Consider the following 18,966-nt stretch of genomic DNA (forward strand, 5'->3'; position numbering starts at 1 on the left):
TCCAACTCCTGGCAAAGACCAGGAGCCCCATCAGGCAGCAGCAAGGAGGACCAGAACTCAGCCCTCCCTCCTGGAGACTCCCAGTGGTGACAATATAGAAATCAAGGACCACTGCTTCCCTCCCCTCCCTGGCACACTTTAGCTTCTCTACCCTCCTCCCCCCCCCCCCAATGATGGCTACTTGGTGGGGACATGTTTCTCCACTCATTCATTTCTCCCTGGAGACGGAAATGAATGGAAATCCCTCTTCTCCCACATCATCTGGCGTCGGCTCCTCCATCCTCATGGCCTTGGCAGTAGCCAAGAATCTGAACAGCACGTGTTCAAGCATAGCAGGCGTCTCGCACCAGCAGCTTTGAGAGAGAACGGGCGAATCGATCGTAAAAAAGCTAAGTTGCAGTGCCGTAAAGCGGTCCTCCGGGATCCGGCCTGCTTTATAGGTTCTGTAAAGCCGTCTCACATGTGGGAACATTTAGAGGCACATTTTTTAACATTCACTAGCAGCAGTCACAATTTTTACGAGGGATCTACCTGGCACACCTTTAATTTGCTCAAGGTTTTACCTACAGAAATGAGGGGTGTTCCCTACGGAACGCTCTCAGCCCGCTGGGGTGACTAAGCAGGCTTTTCTTCTTAGTCTCGGAAAGGGATGAATTTCGTACTTGGCTGTTCCGGCTCACAAGGCAGAGCGATCTGAACATCTGCCAGGTTTAGTAAGGCCCTTAGCAGCCATTCTCGATACTATCACATTTCAGACTGATCCAACTAGAGCTAGAACTTCGAAAAGACAGGCCAAGGTAAACTAAAGTTCACGTCAGGAAAGTTTAACTTCGTAGTTGCTCTCCCTAGCTCTGTATTGTCTTCTCAGCAAAATTGGAGGCGGGGGATCTCTTCACAGGTGATGGGGGCATGTTATGAACCCTCAAAAATCCTCACTGCATAGTAAGTACATAGCCATTTACTAAAGTTTTGTTACATTTATTTAATGTGTGAGAGAGGAAGAGAATGCACATGCTGGCATGCGTGGAGGTCAGAGGGCAACCTGTGGGAGTTGGTTCTCCTACTCTGGGGGACCCTCATATCAAACTCGGGCCAGAGCTGGAAGCCAGAACCCTGAGTCATCTTACAAGCTTGCTCCCCACAACCCCAGTTTCTGTTTTTGGTTTTTGTTTTTTTGGTTTTTTTTTTTTTTTTTTGAGACAAAGTATACATACATACATACATATACATCATTCCAGGAGGGGCTTGAACTTGCAATCCTCCTGCCTTGGCCTTCTAAGTAACAGGATTATACAGGTGCGCCACTACACTCAGGTTTTTTTTTTTAATTTTAATAAAATAATTCATGTGTTCCTGTTTGCTTCCCGCAGCTGCGATAAACACCACTACTGAAAGTAACTTGAGGAGGAAACAATATTTCCTCTTAAACTTCCAGGTCAGTCCAACTGAGGGAAGACAGGGCAAGAACTTGAGGCAGGAATGGAAGCAGAGCCCATGGAGGAGTGCTGCCTGCTGGTTTGTTCCCAGGTTTCAAGCTACCTTTCTTCTGCATCCCGGGCCCGCCAGCCTCAGGATGCCCACAGCGTCCTGGTTCCTCCTACATCAAATTAGCAACCAAGAAAACACACCATAGACGTGCCCTAGAGCCAATCTGATAGAAGCAATTTCTTAATTGAGGCTCCTTCTTCCCAGGTGTGTCAAATTGACAACCGAGATTATCGCAATATTTACAACAGCTAGCCAATGGCACAGTTACACATCCATGCTTCGGATAGCCTGGAAGTTTATGCACATCAGCTACTCCCCAAAGCAGATATGGGCTGCTCAAAGGTGGGGCTGTGTTGCCTCTCCATCTCTCCATCTTTCCTGAGCAGGCTTTTGGACCACAAAAAGCTAGCTGCCTCAGTGACATAGTGCATTCGTTCTAAAACCAGATGGTCTTTCTGCTTTCTGCCAAGCCCAGTTTTAGACACAAGTAATTGATGAAGGGCCGCATAAAGAGTACAGTTGAGTCTGTTTTTTTCTTACCAGAACTGGACACACGCCTGATCCTCTGAGGCGATAAGGCCCTGTCGGAGCCTAGGATTCTGCTATCATTCTTCCTCCTCAGGCAGGAGACAGCAGGCCCCACTTTGGCTTTGAGACCTGTTGCTTTCCTCAGGCTGCAGGGGTCGGGCTTGGAAATGTTTCTTCCCAGGGTGGTGGCTGTTTTGGGTGCAGAACCCTGTGAGAAAAACCAGAAGATTTTAGTCTCGTGCTTTACCCATCCCTGTGGTGTCCACTTTGTGACAGAAACCTTCCGTCTCGGTGGCTGTGCCAGAGAAGTAATGAATTACCGTTTTTACTATGAACGGCTGACTTTGATTTGTCCTGATCTATCCACAGGCACAACTGATCTCCAAGGCCTGGGGTTGACTTCAGCAACGCTGTTCACTCCTCTTGGTAGTGAGTACTCAGTTCCCCCTAGCTGCCTATTCTTGCTCTGGTACCTTTCAAGGCCAGGCTTCACTGGGGCTGCAGCTTGGGTTTGTTCCCTTCTCTCCCCATGGACTCATCCTACAGAGCTTGTCTGCTGTTCAACTGTGACTGATGCACTTTCCCAGCCAACACTTTCCCCCTCCGGCTGCCCCTGTATTTAATTTCTGTCTGTGTCTCCCCCACTGAGATCTTTCTACTCAGTAAGAACAACAACGATTTTATTATTGTTGGCATTCACTAACACAGAGCCCTTACACTATCCAGAATACCATTCTAATTTTTTTAAGTTTTAGCTCGCTTACAGAATAGTGAGTTTAATGGCATACATAATATGACAGTTTCCACAGTTACATCTTATCCACATTTTACTGGAGCTATCCCTTATCTTCTCAACCTCTTCCTCCTCCAAAATTTGCCTTCTACTTCATGTCACACGTATGTGCATATGTGTGTGTATACACCTACACATATATACTTAATCTAGCACACAGGCAAAATGTGATTTTTTTTTGTCATCGGTCATCCTTTAATTCCAACTTTTAGTCCTCTTTGTCACAGTCTATTTTCAAGGTGTGCACGCATTTGCATGTACACACACATATGTACTACATGGGACAGACAAATTCTGTGTCTGAAAGAAACCATGTTGTGTCTCCGAGTCTGACTTGTTTAATCCAACAGGATGATTTCTGTTCTCCAATAGGTGACAATTTCACTCATTTTTACAGATGAATAGGGTTTTGTTTGCATATGATCTGCTCCTCTGCTGGCAGGCTTCTAGGCTTGCTCTGTGTCTGGCCACTGTGAATAGTGAAGCAGTAAGCATGGATGCTTGGATGTCTCTGTGGTGAGGCTGACTTAGATTCCTTCAGGTGTAACTCCAGTATAGATAGTACGACGGCAGCTCTCCAGTCTAAATTCTAAACCCGTTATCAACTAATAACCCAGGGAATCTGTCATACCCTGTGGTAGTGTGAACGTAATTGGCCCCCATAGCTTGGTAGGGAGTAGTCTTGCTGAAGTAGACTTGGCCTTGTTGGGGGAAGTGTGTCACTGTGGGCGGACTTTGAAGTCTCCTATGCTCAAACTAGGCCTGGTTCACTGCACTTCCTGTTGTTTGCAGATCAAGATGTAGGACTCTTGGCTCCTTCTCTAGCACCATGTCTGCCTGCATGCCTCCAGGACCTGCCATGAGGATAATGGACTAAATCTCTGAACTGTAAGCCACCCCAATTAAATGTTTTCCTTTATAAGAATTATTGTGGTCGTATTATCTCTTAACAGCAATAGAAACCCTAACTAAACCATACCCCATTTTAAGGAATAACATGAAACACTCAAAAATTAAATCAGTTTTACCTACGTCACAATTTACACCCCATCTGCTATTAACATATCCAGGTGCCCATCTTAAAGAAGCCGTGTTTGTCTTTGCTCCCTTTCTTACCTCTTAAATTCACTTTTTTACATGCCTTCATATAAAAGCCAGGCTCATTTCTCTAAAGGATTACTGAACTTATGTCCCCAGGACCATCTGGTCTCAACCTCTGCTGCTGCTTCTACCCCCCTTCCACAGAAACATAGCTATAGTCTTTTTCTGTCCTGTGTGTCCACTCCCAAATTATGACATGGAGACTTATTAATTATGAAAGCTCAGCCTGAGCCGGGCGGTGGTGGCGCACGCCTTTAATCCCAGCACTCAGGAGGCAGAGGCAGGCGGATCTCTGTGAGTTTGAGACCAGCCTGGTCTACAAGAGCTAGTTTCAGGACAGGCTCCAAAACCACAGAGAAACCCTGTCTCGAAAAACCAAAAAAAAAAAAAAAGAAAGAAAGCTCAGCCTACAGCTTAGAATTGTTCCTAGCTAGCTCTTATAATTTAATTAGCCCATTTATATCAATCTATATGCCATCACATGGCATTACCGCTCTTCCATCTTGCACCCCCCTGCGTCCTCTCCATGTCTCCTGGCATCTCCTGTGTACCTAGAATCTCCTGCTCTTCCTTTCTCTTCCTGGAAGTCCCGCCTATCCTCTCCTGCCTAATTATTGGCCATTCATCTCTCAGCTAAACCAATCAGAAGGCAACTTTGGTAAAGACACCGTCACAGTGTACAGTTATTCTACCACACTCTTCTAAGGTCACATCAAATCATTCAGGATGTGGCAGCCCCTGCCATTGTCTTCCTTGTGTTTCCCACTCCCGTCACAACCTCTACCTGGCCATCCCCTGCATCAGAATACCTTCCTATGGTTCTTCGTCTTTACACTTGGCGTTTTCCCTACCCTGAATGCAGGCCCTATACGTTATGGCAAGTGACTAAGTGGCATTTTTCATAAAAAGTTTCCCTTGATAATCTTCCTAATTGCCACCACCCGTCTTCTTCCTCTCCTGTAACACAGCAACCTGATTACACTTGGAACTCAGAACTTAGGCTCTGGTGGCTTATTTTCTGACAGTCCCACTGGACTAGATAACACATTTGGACCAACGCTGTCTTTCTTTATACCCTTAACAAGGCTGTATATGTGGCATACACAGTAGATACCTAAGCAATGTTTCCACTGTAGAGATAAGGACATGGGAGATTTACTCCAAGTACAAATTCTAACACTATAAACTGCAATTTCCTTCTCCCTTTACATAGAGAAAAGCTGCGTCTCATAGAGGGGTCACTTTGCAGTGAATTATGGAGCCACAAATTTAAAATTATCCAAACCGCATGCTCTTAAGCTCAGGCTTGCATATTCCCTACCGTGACCCTCCTTTGTCTAATCACAGCTGATTATTTCCCACAGATATGTAAAGTCCCACATTGATGGCTGTTGAATCCATAGACTAGGTGAACTCAATACTAATCTAATAGCTAGTGTTCCAAGTGAACTGCTGCAGGTCACATTGACCCTGGAGAGCGACACAGAATCCTCTACCCAGAGAAACTTTTACTTTAAGATTTTGTTATGTATAAAGTGTTCTGACTGCATGTATTCCTGCATGCCGGAAGAGGGTACCAGATCCCATTACAGATGGTTGTTAGCTGCCGTGTGGGTGCTGGGAAATGAACTCGGCCTCTGGAAGAGCTCTCTCTCCAACCTGAGAAACTTTCTTTTTATAAAGTAAAAGCAAACTTCTCTTCAATGTATGGGAGTGAACCTTCCACGGATCATTTATTTTACTTTCAGAGCCCACATTCTGAGAAATTTTGAGGTTTGTGAGGTATAGGAGACCTGAGTTTGAGCATCTGTTTCCTTCACAGTTGTGTGAGCTTGAAACACACCCTCTGAAGTATGACCACAGGTAACAACTGCCCTGCTGTTGCTGGAAAGAACAATGGGCATTACTGAGCATCGCTGGGACAATTAGACAACAGCCTATAAGAAAGGCACATGGGCCCATCTTTCCTTTATGTAACAGCATGCTATCTTCAACACATAACCTCTGCAATGGACAACCACTTCTAACCCTCTGTAGCGGTCTTAAATCACTTCTTCTAAATAAAAACCTTCCTAAAGTTTCAGGTAAACCCAGATCACCAAACAGCAGTAAGGTGGAAGGAAACCTTGAGTAAATTACTGTAGCTGAAGACTAAGACCAACAGAGTGTATGTGAGCGCACACGTGTGCACATGCGTGCATGCGCGCGCACACACACACACACACACACACACACACACCATACCATCCCTTCTACAGCAGGAACTGGGAACTGTTGAAGTGACTAACAAGATAAACACCAGTACTCGTGCTTAGCATTCTACAGTCAGCCACACCTGGAGCTATGATGGTCGGTCAGTCTGACCTCTTCACACCCTCCCTTCCCAAGGCTAGAACTGTGTGGGGGTTGAATTAGACAAATCGGAGGACCCCACTCTATGGAAGACAGGGTCACAGAAGCATAGTTCCTTATTCTAGAAGATAAGGAAAGGTGCCAGCGATGAATCTGTGGAACAGTCCTTACAGCCTTATAAAGCATTTTGCACCTAATCCTAAGGTCTCACTGTGACATTGCTAAAGTGCAAACTACTGGAATCCGGCTTCCCTGATGATTCCATGGCCTTACCTCAACACCACATCATGGGCCTACAGCTACCAAATTGGAAATATAAGGAAATGCTCTGGTTTTAAAATGACATAAGCAATTTATATTCAAAGACCAATGTTCAGGAAACTTTATGCTAGTTTTTCTAGTACTGGGTCTACAAGTTAATAAATGTCTCTCATAAAGCTAAGCATACTGGTTCATAACTAATCTTAGCATTAAGGGTGTAAAGCAAGAAAAAAATCTCAAATTCAATACCAGCCTGTGCTACTACTGTGTGCTGAATTCAAAACCACGCCGGCTGCCATGTTGATACCTGAATTCTCCATAAATTAAAGACAAATATCTTGGTTCTTTGCATATCTATAAACACCTGTCTAAGCTGGGCAGTGGTGGCATACGCTTTAATCCCAGCACTCAGGGAGGCAGAGACAGGCAGATCTCTGTAGTTGGAAGCCAGCCTGGTCTACAGAGCTAGTTTGTGGGACAGCTAGAGCTGTTACAGAGAAACCCTGGCTCGAAAAGCCAGAAACACCTACCCACAATTTTGAGTTAATTTTAACTTTAATTGGATAAAGTTCTAAAACGATCTGAATTTCCTCAATTAGACATAAACAGAACTTAAAGGGTCTGTGTTCTGAAACAATACACAAACCCATTGGATTAGAGATCCCTGTGGCATTCCATCCTTACCAACAGAATTATTGATAGAAAGGCAAACATCTGTAAACTGACCAGGTCAGGGGTATCTCCAGTTTATCATCTAGACATTCCCTGCATGACCTGCTAAGTGACCTGAAACAAAACGAACTCAGGTGCTTGAGGGTGCTGTTCCTTTCCTCCTACACAGGAATCCCCAGTGATGTCTATCTTCCTCCTCTGCACACAGATCCATTCCTGATCCAGAGGACAAGTATTTCAAGGGCAGTCTGTGTGGGGCTGAAAATACACCTAAGTCTCCACTGCCAAAAATAGACTGAGGGCACACAGTCCCAACAGCAGCCTGACATGTGCTTTGAAAACTAGTTTTATCATATCATCGTCAAAAAAAACCCATGCATATATGTGTTTAAAGAAAAATAATAACCTTTGAACTGTGCACAATGCAGCATTGATTTCTTAAGTGATGCTGTTTAGTCCCCTTCATGGTTTGACAGGTGCTGTTGAAGACATTTTGCTTTATTTACTATGTATGGATTTGTTTCTTTCATGCATTAAAAATCCATGCAAAATGGGCCGCGGGGGACCTTACACACCCCCTGCCCAAATCCTTTCCCTTCTGGATGTGGCAAAGTTACCAGACCTGTGTCACACAGCCAGCTGCAGTAGACTCAAATCTGGGAGATTAGGCTCAGCTTCCAAAACTGCTTCCCCAACAAGACACCAGGGTCGGTTTTTATGTTATGTTCACCAGCATTCCATAACCAATTCTTAAATGTGGTTTGCATACTTACACCCCTCTTTTTATTTTCTGAAAAGAAAATAAAATATAGCCTGATGTCAGCTGCTTCACTTCAAATACCTAATATAGCAAAACATCAACCTTTTCTTTGAAAACACTATCAAAAGGAAAGGCCATGTTCAAGAAAACACTAGAACTAAGTTTTTCACTATGTAAGGTTGTTATATTTTGACCCATTAACTCTCTATACTGGATGACAGGACAAAGAATACATGAATAAGAATCATGAGTCAAGCTCAGTGATATTATTATCAATTAATAGGCAACATACTGCTAATACACCAGCTTTCTTCATTCCTAGAAGCAGACAGAAGCAGACAGTGGCGTCCACTCACCACAAACGGGGGCTTGCATTCTGAAGTCTCGTTGGTGGTTGGATTTCCCAGCCCTTGCTTTTCCGTCGGAGCCTCGCAGTCCTTTTCACCCTTTTCAGGGCTAATCCGATCGATGTGGGAAACAAGCGTTACTTCCAAACACTCTGAACTTTTCATTTTCCCTGGGAGAATGCCTTTGATCTTCTGGAAAAACGCAGCTACGGACCCAGTCTCGCTCGCTGCGTGAGAAGACGCCGAAGTCTTGTCAACATCCTCCCGGTTCGATTTCGCGGCAGATGTTGCTCTTGGAACCCTGAGCGAAGCGTTTTTAGAATGAGTTGAAACATGCACAGCCTGACTGGTAATGAGTTTATTAAACTGTTGCTTGTCTGTCTTGTTAATTAGGATCTCTGCCTTTTTGTCTGCATTCAAATCGGATCTCGGTTTTCTGTTCATAGCCGTCAACTGTTTAGAAGGCACTGGAGGGGCTGAGGAGACCCCAGTAATCTGAGGCTTGGGTGTACCGTTCATTGCAGAAGCATCTTTGGGTTGCAGCACTGATCTGGATATAACTTTGGCCTTAATGTTCTTGAAGTTTGGCCTTGGGTAACTTATAATTTCTGTTTTCCTAACTTTGCTACTTATGGTGGAGTTCGTTTTGGTAGTCGATTTTCCCAGATTAGGCTTTGGCGCATTCACGGGTGCCCCTTTCAAGTTTGGCGCGGTCTCAGCATCTCTTGGAGCTTTCTCCATGAGATTGCACCTCTCTGTCGCATCAACAGGGGAAAGCGTAAGGCTTACACTGGGGGTGTCCTGAACTGGTGTTGACGTGCAAACCGTATGATTTGTGCTAATGGCTCTACCATTTCCATCCCAAGCCATCTCACACAGTGAAAACCTCTGCCCTGGAGCACTTCTTAGGGTCAGCTCTTCAGCACTCTTTTGGATTTTTGAGTTGTTGTCATGAGAGGCGGAATGCAGGTTTTCTGTCGTAGTAACTTTGCACTCAGAGTCCAGGACGCTGGTTTTACTTTTATCAAAAGCTGGCACCAGCGAAGGGCATTCGTCATCAACGTGACGGTTGCACAGTGTTCCTCTCAGGCTTTGGCCCATTTCCTGTTGACCATATGAGCGGTGTGAATGAGTCTCACTGTTTGGTTCATCTTTAGATACACAATGGAACTCCTGTAATACAGACCCACTGGGAACCTCCATGCCATCTCCAACGAGTCCTTGCTCTGGCCCATCTGGGTACTCTTTGGTAACATTTCCTAAAGACTCCTGGCACAGAATTCCAATGTCTGCACCATCAGTTTGCATCGGCACATCAGAACATACCGTGTAGGTTGTGTTTAGAGCCTCTCGGGGCGGGGCTTGAAGCTTTTCAAAGCCCTCGCTGTTATGAGTTTCTCTCACATGCATCTCAGAGGACTGGGGTGATGTCCACACGGGGCAGGACAGCAGCGTGTTTCCACCCCCCACAGTCGTTGGCGGCAGACCTCCAAGAGCATGGAAAGGCTGACCCCGTTCAATAGAATGGCGTGCTATCATGGTGCAGTTAGTTGCGTCCAATTTCATGTCAAATGTCTGTTTTAGCTCCAAAGGGGCAGCGGAGTCTGCACAGTTGAAACCATCATCAGACTTGCACACACCGGCCAGAGAGGGCTCAAACCTCTCTTCCTGGGGTGTCTCTAGGGAATCCAACTTACTATGCAGGTTCGGGGGCGTCACCACCGTACTGAGTGCAGAGGACTGATGGGTAGGATCGCTATGCATTGCAAACCCGGGCTTACTAATGAAACCACTTGAAGGTTCTGGGTAATCAATTGCTTCTACACGCTGATGGCTTAAAAAAACACTTTCACTGCCGTCCACGGCTGGATCCATCTCATAGTCCACCACCATGTCATCCGGGTTAGCAGCGTTCCAACCCCCAGGACTCGCCGAAGGGCGTTGTGTAGATGGTGACTTGGTGTCATATTCAGGTGTGTTCCCGTTTTGATCCCTGACAAATACACAATACAACTCATCTTCTGTCTTGCCTGAATTATCATCATTCATCCTGAATATGAACTTTAAACCTCTGCCATTTTATATTCTCTTCGAATCCTTTGAAATTGGAAAGCGAATGGAAAATAATGGTCTCGCTCCCTCCCTATCGCTTTCCAGCCCTGTTCCAGGATGGCAACCTTGGGAGTCTTTGAAGTTGAAATGACTTGTTGTTCCCTGAAAGAAAGAAAACATTTAATTCAAATAAATGTTAGAAAGATGCGCAGATCGTCCTTAGTTTAGATCACTGTCTTCACACCAGCAAGCCGAGCTGTCCATGTGGGGATTCATGCTATCACTGGCGAACCTACCATTCTCCTTCAAAGATAGTTCTGTGTGGGAAGGAATGGGGCATGATGACACAGAACATGGATAAGTCCCTATGACTAATGTCCCAGATGACATCTGCCTTCCTGACTCCCAGAGACCCTCCACCAGGGGGAAGGAACTAAGGCTGAAACAGTCTTTCCTTCATGTTGGTCAACAGTGAAACCATTCATCCTCATTTCTCTTGGATTTATGTCCACTGTCCCAGCATAATTCATGAGTGTCCCTTCCATCATCAGAAGGACCCCTACTCTGCGTTACATAGGGGATGATTCCCAAAGAGACCATCCAGGCCCCACAAATGAGTGAGAGATTCCAGGAATTTGCATCTCTTTTTCGGTTTCATTTCTATCTTAACCATGTACCTTTCTAGGGCCTGCAGGGGGGTTGATGTTGAGAGTTGGACGTGGCCTCTGTTAGAACAAAGCCACTGTATGCTGAACAGTGTAATACTTTCAAATAAACTGATGACACACTGAAGTCAATCCTGTCCCTTAAGTACAACTGTTCTGGAAATCGAGTTTGGAGACAAGGTCTTTAAGGAGGTGAGAAAGGTTAAATGATCGGATAACGGGGGGAGAACTTATCTACCAGAATGGCTAGTCCTCTGATGCCAGAAGCCCCACCCCACCCCACCCCAGGACAGTAAAAACAAATGCGCACGATGGTAACAGAAGCATTATCTACAACAACTGAAGACTAAGGATGGGAAGGAACCCACATCCGCAAACTAGCAAATAAAGTTTTACAAACTTGCACATTTACACATCAGAATACTTCTTGAGTACGATAAAGAACGTAAAGTTCCATTGGCTACAGTGTCCCAATAGGAAAATGTTACACTAAGAGAAAAGAAATCTGAAGGACTCGAAGACCTGTCATTACGATGCTTTAAAACGGCGGGGGGAAAACAGCTATTCTAGAGCCTCCTGTGAATTCTCCATAACTAACAGCGCTACAAATCTATAAACAATGGTCTTGTTGAAGTGGTGATCCATACCTACAATCCCAGTACTTGGAAGGCTGAAACAAGTAGATCGCCACAAATTTGGAGATAGCCTGGGCTACACAGCAAGTCTGAGGCTAGCCAGAGCTAAATAGTGATACCCTGTTTCAGGGAGGGAGGGGAGGAAAGATGGTTGCACCACTGAGGAAAGTCCACACAGAGTGTTAAATAAATTGTCAGAGTCTGCCAGACTGGAGTGGGCAAGGCTAAGCACTGTTTTATGCTAAAAAAAAAAAAAACAAAACAAAAAAAAAAACAAAAAACTTCTGAGTTAAATAAATTACACCAAAAAAGACAAGGGACCAAGTATCATCAAAAGACACTTCTTGGAGCCTGAAGGTAATGAAGCAAAGTCTGCACAGTTCAGAAGGGAACATGGTCAGGCCAGTGCCTACTATCTAAGCTAGGGGAGAGTGAAGCATTGCTTGAGCCCAAAAGTTGAAGGCTAGTCTTGATAAAGAGACCTATTTCAAAACGATACATGATAGACACTAGATTAAATAGAAAGATGTGGTTGATGTGAATAAAGAGATTTCTAGACAAATCAATGCCATACCCCACTTTCCATGTTGTCTCAGACAACTGAGAAATGAAGAATCAACTCACCACAATGAGGTGATCAATGTAGAAGTACCCTCAAACACAAGGAACCCAAAGAAACGCCAGAGTGACTACCAAGCTGCACAATAGCCCACAGACAACAGTCAAGAAGGTTCAGCAAGGAAATCTCCAGGGCAAAGGTATATGGAAAATTGTAACAAATTAGAAAATTGAATAGAAATCATGTACAGCCTTTGAAGAATGTAAGATTATTTCTGCAGGATATGTAAACAGAGCAGTAGTTAGTCTTAGGAAAAAGCAAACAGGTCGGGCAGTGGTGGCACAAGCCTCTAAATCCCAACGCTGGCGAGGCAGAGACAGGCGAGATCTCTGAGTTCAAGGCCAGATGTTACACCGAGAAACCCTATCTCCAAAAAGCAAACAGAGTGAATGAACAGCTGTGGAAGAAAACAGGCTAGCCCACGAATGTTACCATCAGCAGATTAAAGCAAACAGTGGGCTATCACTGAAATCTTTCCAGGTTAAGGCCAAGCTTTCATAACTAATACTAAGTCTCCATATCATTATTGGGGAGTTGGAGCTCCCACAAAAGAAAAGTCTGACTACATTTCAGAAAGCTTGCAACAGGCCAGCCTGGGTTACATCGTGAGACAGTCTCAAAAAGCAAAGTTCATCTCTAAGAAGAGATGAAAACATGATAATATGCACAGTGGTGGTCATGGGCAGAAATAAACACATTCTGTTTTCGACACAGTGAAAACACAATACGCAGCAGAGAAGGGACAGAGAGTAACCAACTTCAAAGCTGCTCTTGCGTAGAATTCTCTTAAAGACAAAGTGGTCCTTCTTCTCATCTGTGGATTCATTTACACGGCTTCAGTTACCCATGGGTAACCTTGATCGAGAAAGCCTACATGGAAAAATCCCAGAAATGCACAATTCGTAAGTGTTGGGTAACTTAACACAGTACACGGTTTCACCTGTTCTCTTCTGACCGTTGGGCTCTTACTCCACCTACCTGATAAAGTAGCCTTTACCCTAAGTTCCTATGTAGATGAAGTAAGTGACATCTAGACAGCTGGGAACCACTTGCAGGCTTCAGTTATGTCCCACAAGTCTTGGGATGCAGCCCTAACAGACAGATGAACAATCATCCTCATCTTCCTAAATTCTGCACTTAAGATAGAGAAGAGTTTTCTGTTCAACGGTGACACCGAGTCTTCACTCACTTCTGCTTTCTCTATTTAAAATTACCTTACCAAATGACACTCCTGTTTTCCTTAAACATTTTATTTTAGGGGTATGTGGGAGGGTTATGTGTGGACATACATATGCAAACCCATAAAGAAACAAAACCCAGGACTTACTCATGTTTGGCAAGCACTTTACGACTGAACTACACCCCAGCCAAGAAGTGACTTCTAAAAATATCAATCATTGATTGAAACATAGCTCAATATTTCAAAGCCACTGACCCTCAGGGCTAGAAAAGGAACTCAAAAGTGATCCATAGAATTCTAACGCTAATCCAACAAATTCATGCTCTTTTCATCCACAATAAAACAAATCTCTGTGCACTTCAGGGAAAGTATGATGTTCCAAACATTTCTTGCTTCTGTCTAGACATTCCCTGTGTAGAGTCATAAAACACACCAGTGACCTTTATATGTAAATTCCAGTTAGATTCAAATACAGAAAACTGTCACGTACATAGTGAAAAGATGCAAATAGTCATGCAGAAGTTTGCAGAGGTTTCCTGGATTGCTTAGGTTTGCCTAGGTTACCCAATCAGCCAGCAGAGCCCAGGGTCCACCTTTCTCATTCCTCCGTCATGCATGACCTTAATCATGTGTGATCTTGGCCCAAGTAGCACTATCCATGTTTCATGGGACAGGGTGACAGCAGGCACGAAAACTGCTTTCTGACCCCTGATCCTAACAGCAGTGGCCGGCCATGCTTGCTGAGTAAGCAAACTGGGAAATAGCTAGCAATACTGGCTGGCTACACCTGGCAGGAAATTCTGCATAACCACACAGGAGGAGAAAATGGAAACTGAGGAGCCAACAGCCATCTCTTGGTGTTCCCTCAGGCCTAGGGCTCCGCACCCAGAGAGCATTGCTCCTTCACTCATAATTAAGGCTGGTGTCTGGCATTCCCAGATAGGTGAGTTTGCACACTGAGTCTACAGCTTGTGACACCATTTTGGGAGACTGTAAACTCTTCAATCCATTTTTTAAAATCTATCTATCTATCTATCTATCTATCTATCTATCTATCTATCTATCTATCTATCTATCTATCTATGTGTACAGTATTCTGCTTGCACATATGCCTGCAGGCCAGAAGAGGGCACCAGATCTCATTATGGATGGTTGTGAGCCACCATTTGAACTCAGGACCTCTGGAAGAGCAGCCAGCCAGTGTTCTTAACTGCTGAGCCATCTCTCCAGCCCCCTCCAGTGACTAATTAATGGTAGTTTTGCTTTTAGATCTTAGAAAAAAATTTGTATTCAGTCAAAAATGTAAAGAGGTTTGAGTTCTATTGTATCATAACACAATGAGTAACACTCTTTAAAGCATGTGTTTGATATCTGCCATGTGCTGGCCATGATTAGGTTCCAGAGAGGCTAGCACTGTGTTGGCAAAATAACTGAGGCTTATTATTATTTTTGTTGTTGTTGTTATTTTATGTGTGTTATAATATATAATATTATATGTTAAACAATTAGCTAAACTGCTTCGTAGTTAAACATCCACATGCCACAGGAGTAATGAACAGACGGCATGAGGGGATGCCGAACTGCCAAAGTCAGGGGAAAGTATAGAGAACTTTGTCCGGTGGAGGGCAGCCAGGCAGTGCAGGCGGAGGAATCGCACACGAGAGGATCCAAAGTGCAGGGGCGGCTGGGATGTCTAGAGAAAAAAAAGCCTCGTAAGGCAGGGGCAGGAAAGGGGGTAGTCGTGGGGGCAGCTCAGGGTTCAGATTCTACTTATACGCTCCAAAGTTGGGAAGACAGACCCTGACACTCAGCTTGGCTGAGGTGGGGACCACGTTCTACTGGAGACAAGCAGCAAGCAGGAAGCGGTCAGCATGGAGCCGAGCTGACAAAGCGCTGGAGAGAGAAAGCAGACAAAAACCCAGACAGGCTCACAGGGCGTACCACTGTGTAATCTGCGCCACACAGAAGAGAGCATGGCACACAACAAGTGCCCAGTAAATGTCTGTTCAATTAAACATTATTTTAAAGGATTACTTCACTTATATTAATATTTAAAGAAGGAAGTCACAGAAGATAGTGTGGGAAAGCTGCATAAATAATCTATCATGTTCTGGGCTGGTACAGAAAAGATTTCAAACATTAGTGTAAATTAGAAGAAACATGATGTTTCCTTTTCTTTCTATAAACCAATATACAAGTTTAGGACCTGACTGTGTAACACTGTGTAACTGACTAGATACAGCAGAGAGGACCTTGGTCCTGCCTCAAGGGATGTGACAGACTTTGTTGACTCCCCATGGGAGGCCTCACCCTCTGAGAAGTGAATGGGGGTGGGGTGGGGAGAAAGTGGGGGGGGGCAGAAAGACAGGAGGGAGAGGGAACTGGGATTGATATGTAAAATGAGATTGTTTTAAAAATAAAATAATAATTAAAAAGCATTACAGCTGAAAGATTTGCTACCCACATACACAAAGCTTGAAGAATGCCAGCGAGATCTGGATTGAAATGCATAATGCATTAAAACGCAGAAACTGATACCATTTCATCATCCAAAGAAAACAATGCACTTCTTTGTAAAACACAAATTTGCCAGGTGTAGGGGCACACACCTTTAATCCCTGGCACTCAGGAGGCAGAGGCAGGCAGATGTCCAAGTTTGAGCCCAGCCAGTTCTACAGATATCCAGGACAGCCAGGGATATACAGAGAAACTCTGTCTTATAAATAAATAAATAAATAAATAAATGGGCTGTTTCTGGTCAAGAGTGTGTATTTTTAAAAAGTGGAGGGAGTAGAAACAGTGGTCAGGATGTATTGTATGTAAAAAGAACAAATAAATACAAATTAAGAATTTTTAAGTTGAAAATATAACAAAAAATGTCAGAAACTCTATTCACACCATGGTTTAAAAAAATTAAAACTACTTCAACAAAAATATATCCATCTCCCACGCACTCTCAAAAACTAGGTAATAAGGTTTGTATTTAAGATATATTTAATGCCAAGCATGGTGGGATATGTCTTTAATCCTAGTGCTCAGGATTAAATCCTACTGCAGAGACAAGCAGATCTCCGATTTGGAGCCTAGCTCCAATTATGGAGTCTACATAGTGAGTTCCAGGGCAACCAGGGCTACAATGGGAAATATGTATGCACACAGGTAATTATTAAAGATACATAAATATCTTTAAGGTTCTAAATTTCATTGATTAAAATACTTTGTGGGAATGATGAAGTATTTAAGGAAACATGTTCATCGTCTCCAGAAGGGGACTTGCTGTAAGTCCAGCAGAAACACTGTTGGTGAACCACAGCACAGCAGAACTTCCCAAAGTTGCCATCACATAGCCCAGGAAAACCAAAGGAAAGTAACCATTTCCCACACAGATAAACAGAGGACACGTATCACTCAAGCTCTGTTTAAATCTCATGTATAAAGGGCTTGGGGTGTGTGAGAGGGGTTGGGGGATGGGTATGGGTGCCTTTGGTTTTCTTTTTGTTTTAGGTACTAGAGATAGACCCTTCACCCTAATACATGCCAGGCAGGCACTACCAGTAAGCTAGAGCACCAGCTTTATTTTTAAATTTTATTCTAATATTTAGCTATTTATTTTGAGGCAGTCTCACTTAGTTTCCAGGTTGATCTCGAACTTATTTTGTAGTCCAGGAAGGCCTTGAGCTTGTGATCCTCCTGTCTGTATTTACAGGCTTGAGACACCGGGACCAACTCTTGTGTAAAACTGTAAATGAACGTTGGTATTGGGAACTGATTTCTTCTGTTAAAAATCAAAGTAGAACCAGTAGACCTTAATTCATGGTATACAATCAAAAGACTTGAGGAGCTGGGCAAGGTGGCACACCTTTAATTCCATCACTCTGCAAGTAGAGGCAGGTGGATTTATGTGAGTTTGAAGCCAGCCTAAGAGCCTAAGAGTTCTAGGACAGCCAGGGCTACAATGCGAAACTCAGTCTCAAAAACACACAAAATCCTGGGGGGTATGGAGCTAGGCACACTGAAACCATGGGTAATTATGCTAAGAATGCCACCACTGAGAAAAACTAGCAAAAGCCTGCAGCAAGTCTAAGAGTCACTGCACAGCCAATTAGCTGACTCACTGAGTCTCGATTCTGACACCTGCAGCTTGTTTAAAAATGCACTTTCAACCCAAAGCTCTGACTCAAGAGCTTCCCGAAACCTCCAAAACCACACTCTTCAAACCACATTTCTAGGCGCTTTAGTTGTCTGTTCTAATACGGGCCTTTTACAATAACTGCACTTCGGGGTACTAAACATTCTTTAAAAATATTTCTATTATTTGAGGTTTTCTAGAGGAACAGAACTGATAGAATGAATTCCATCATAAGACCTCATAAGACAACCATCCTTCCCAACAAGTAGATATACTGTTCATATTAATCTCTGAGCCGGGCACAAAGGCTCACACTTGTAATTCCAGCACTTGGGAGTCCAAAGTAAAGGGCTGGCCATGGGTTCAAGAACATGCAGGGCTATATAGTGAGTTTTAGGTTAGCCTGAGCTACAGAGGAAGACCCTGTCTCGGAAGACAAAACCTATAATCTTTACTTTGTCCCACACTCTAGAATTTATCCTGAAGCAGAGGTAATACAACATAATAAATGCTACAAACAAAAGGCAGGAGGAGGGAAAGCAAAGCTTAAATTGCAAAGCTTTTGGGATCAGTTACAGTTAATCAATTCTAATGTTTTTTTTTTCAGTTTAAATACCCCAATAGTACATTTTCAAAATGTATGAATGTCAAAAGTCAGTAACTATAAAATTAAAATTAAGCATAAGATGTCTTATTTGTAATATATATATATATATATATATAGCTTTTGATTGCACCTTAAAGAGCTTTTTTTCATCTAGCAAGGCAGAATTACAACCAGACCGACCACAAGAAACCCAAACTTCAGTTCATAGGATGATTCCTCCCTGTAGACCATAGTTATTCAAAAACCAGCACAGACTCCCAGGAGTAACAGAACTGGGTGGAATAAGCACTCCCCACAACTAAGGAATCTTCCTTGGATTCTCTGCGGATGAAACATCTCTCTGAGGTTTAGCAGGCAGAAAAATGTGCAGATGTTTCTTGGTGATACTGTAACACATCAACTACAAAGGTCACAGCAAAGCAAAAACTATGGCAAATTAACTGGGCATTTACTGGTGCTGGGTGACTGCTTCTGGGTTAAAATAGGATTATTTCAGGGACGCGGGGAACCAAAGATTTGAAGGAAAGATGCTCAGTTCACCTCCACAGTCAATGTGGGAATACACACTTAAAGGTGTAGTCTTTGCTGTAATCTGAGAATTTGGGAGGTAGAAGCGGGAGAATCAGCACTCAGAACCAGTTTAAAGTACTTGAGACCTTGTCTCAAAAAACAAACAAACAAACAAAAAAAACAAAAGCATACACTAAACAAATTCTTAAACATTTAATACCCTTTAAACTTAGAGGTTCATAATCTTTACATATTCAAGTTAACAAA

General features: G+C 43.6%; 1 protein-coding gene across 1 annotated transcript in view; it reads right to left on the minus strand.

Moving 5' to 3' along the window:
• Nucleotides 1-18,966, minus strand: part of Mtus1 (microtubule associated scaffold protein 1) — a 134,442-nt gene that overhangs the window by 83,568 nt on the left and 31,908 nt on the right. Inside the window, exons 2-3 of the mRNA XM_005362548.3 lie at nt 8,312-10,516; nt 2,029-2,224 (exon numbers count right to left, since the gene is read on the minus strand). Coding sequence (XP_005362605.1) covers nt 2,029-2,224; nt 8,312-10,351 — 2,236 coding nt within the window. The 5' untranslated portion in view covers nt 10,352-10,516. The remainder of the gene's footprint in view (nt 1-2,028; nt 2,225-8,311; nt 10,517-18,966) is intronic.

This window comes from Microtus ochrogaster, linkage group LG7_11 (assembly GCF_000317375.1).
Source record: "Microtus ochrogaster isolate Prairie Vole_2 linkage group LG7_11, MicOch1.0, whole genome shotgun sequence".
NCBI classification, from domain to species: domain Eukaryota; kingdom Metazoa; phylum Chordata; class Mammalia; order Rodentia; family Cricetidae; genus Microtus; species Microtus ochrogaster.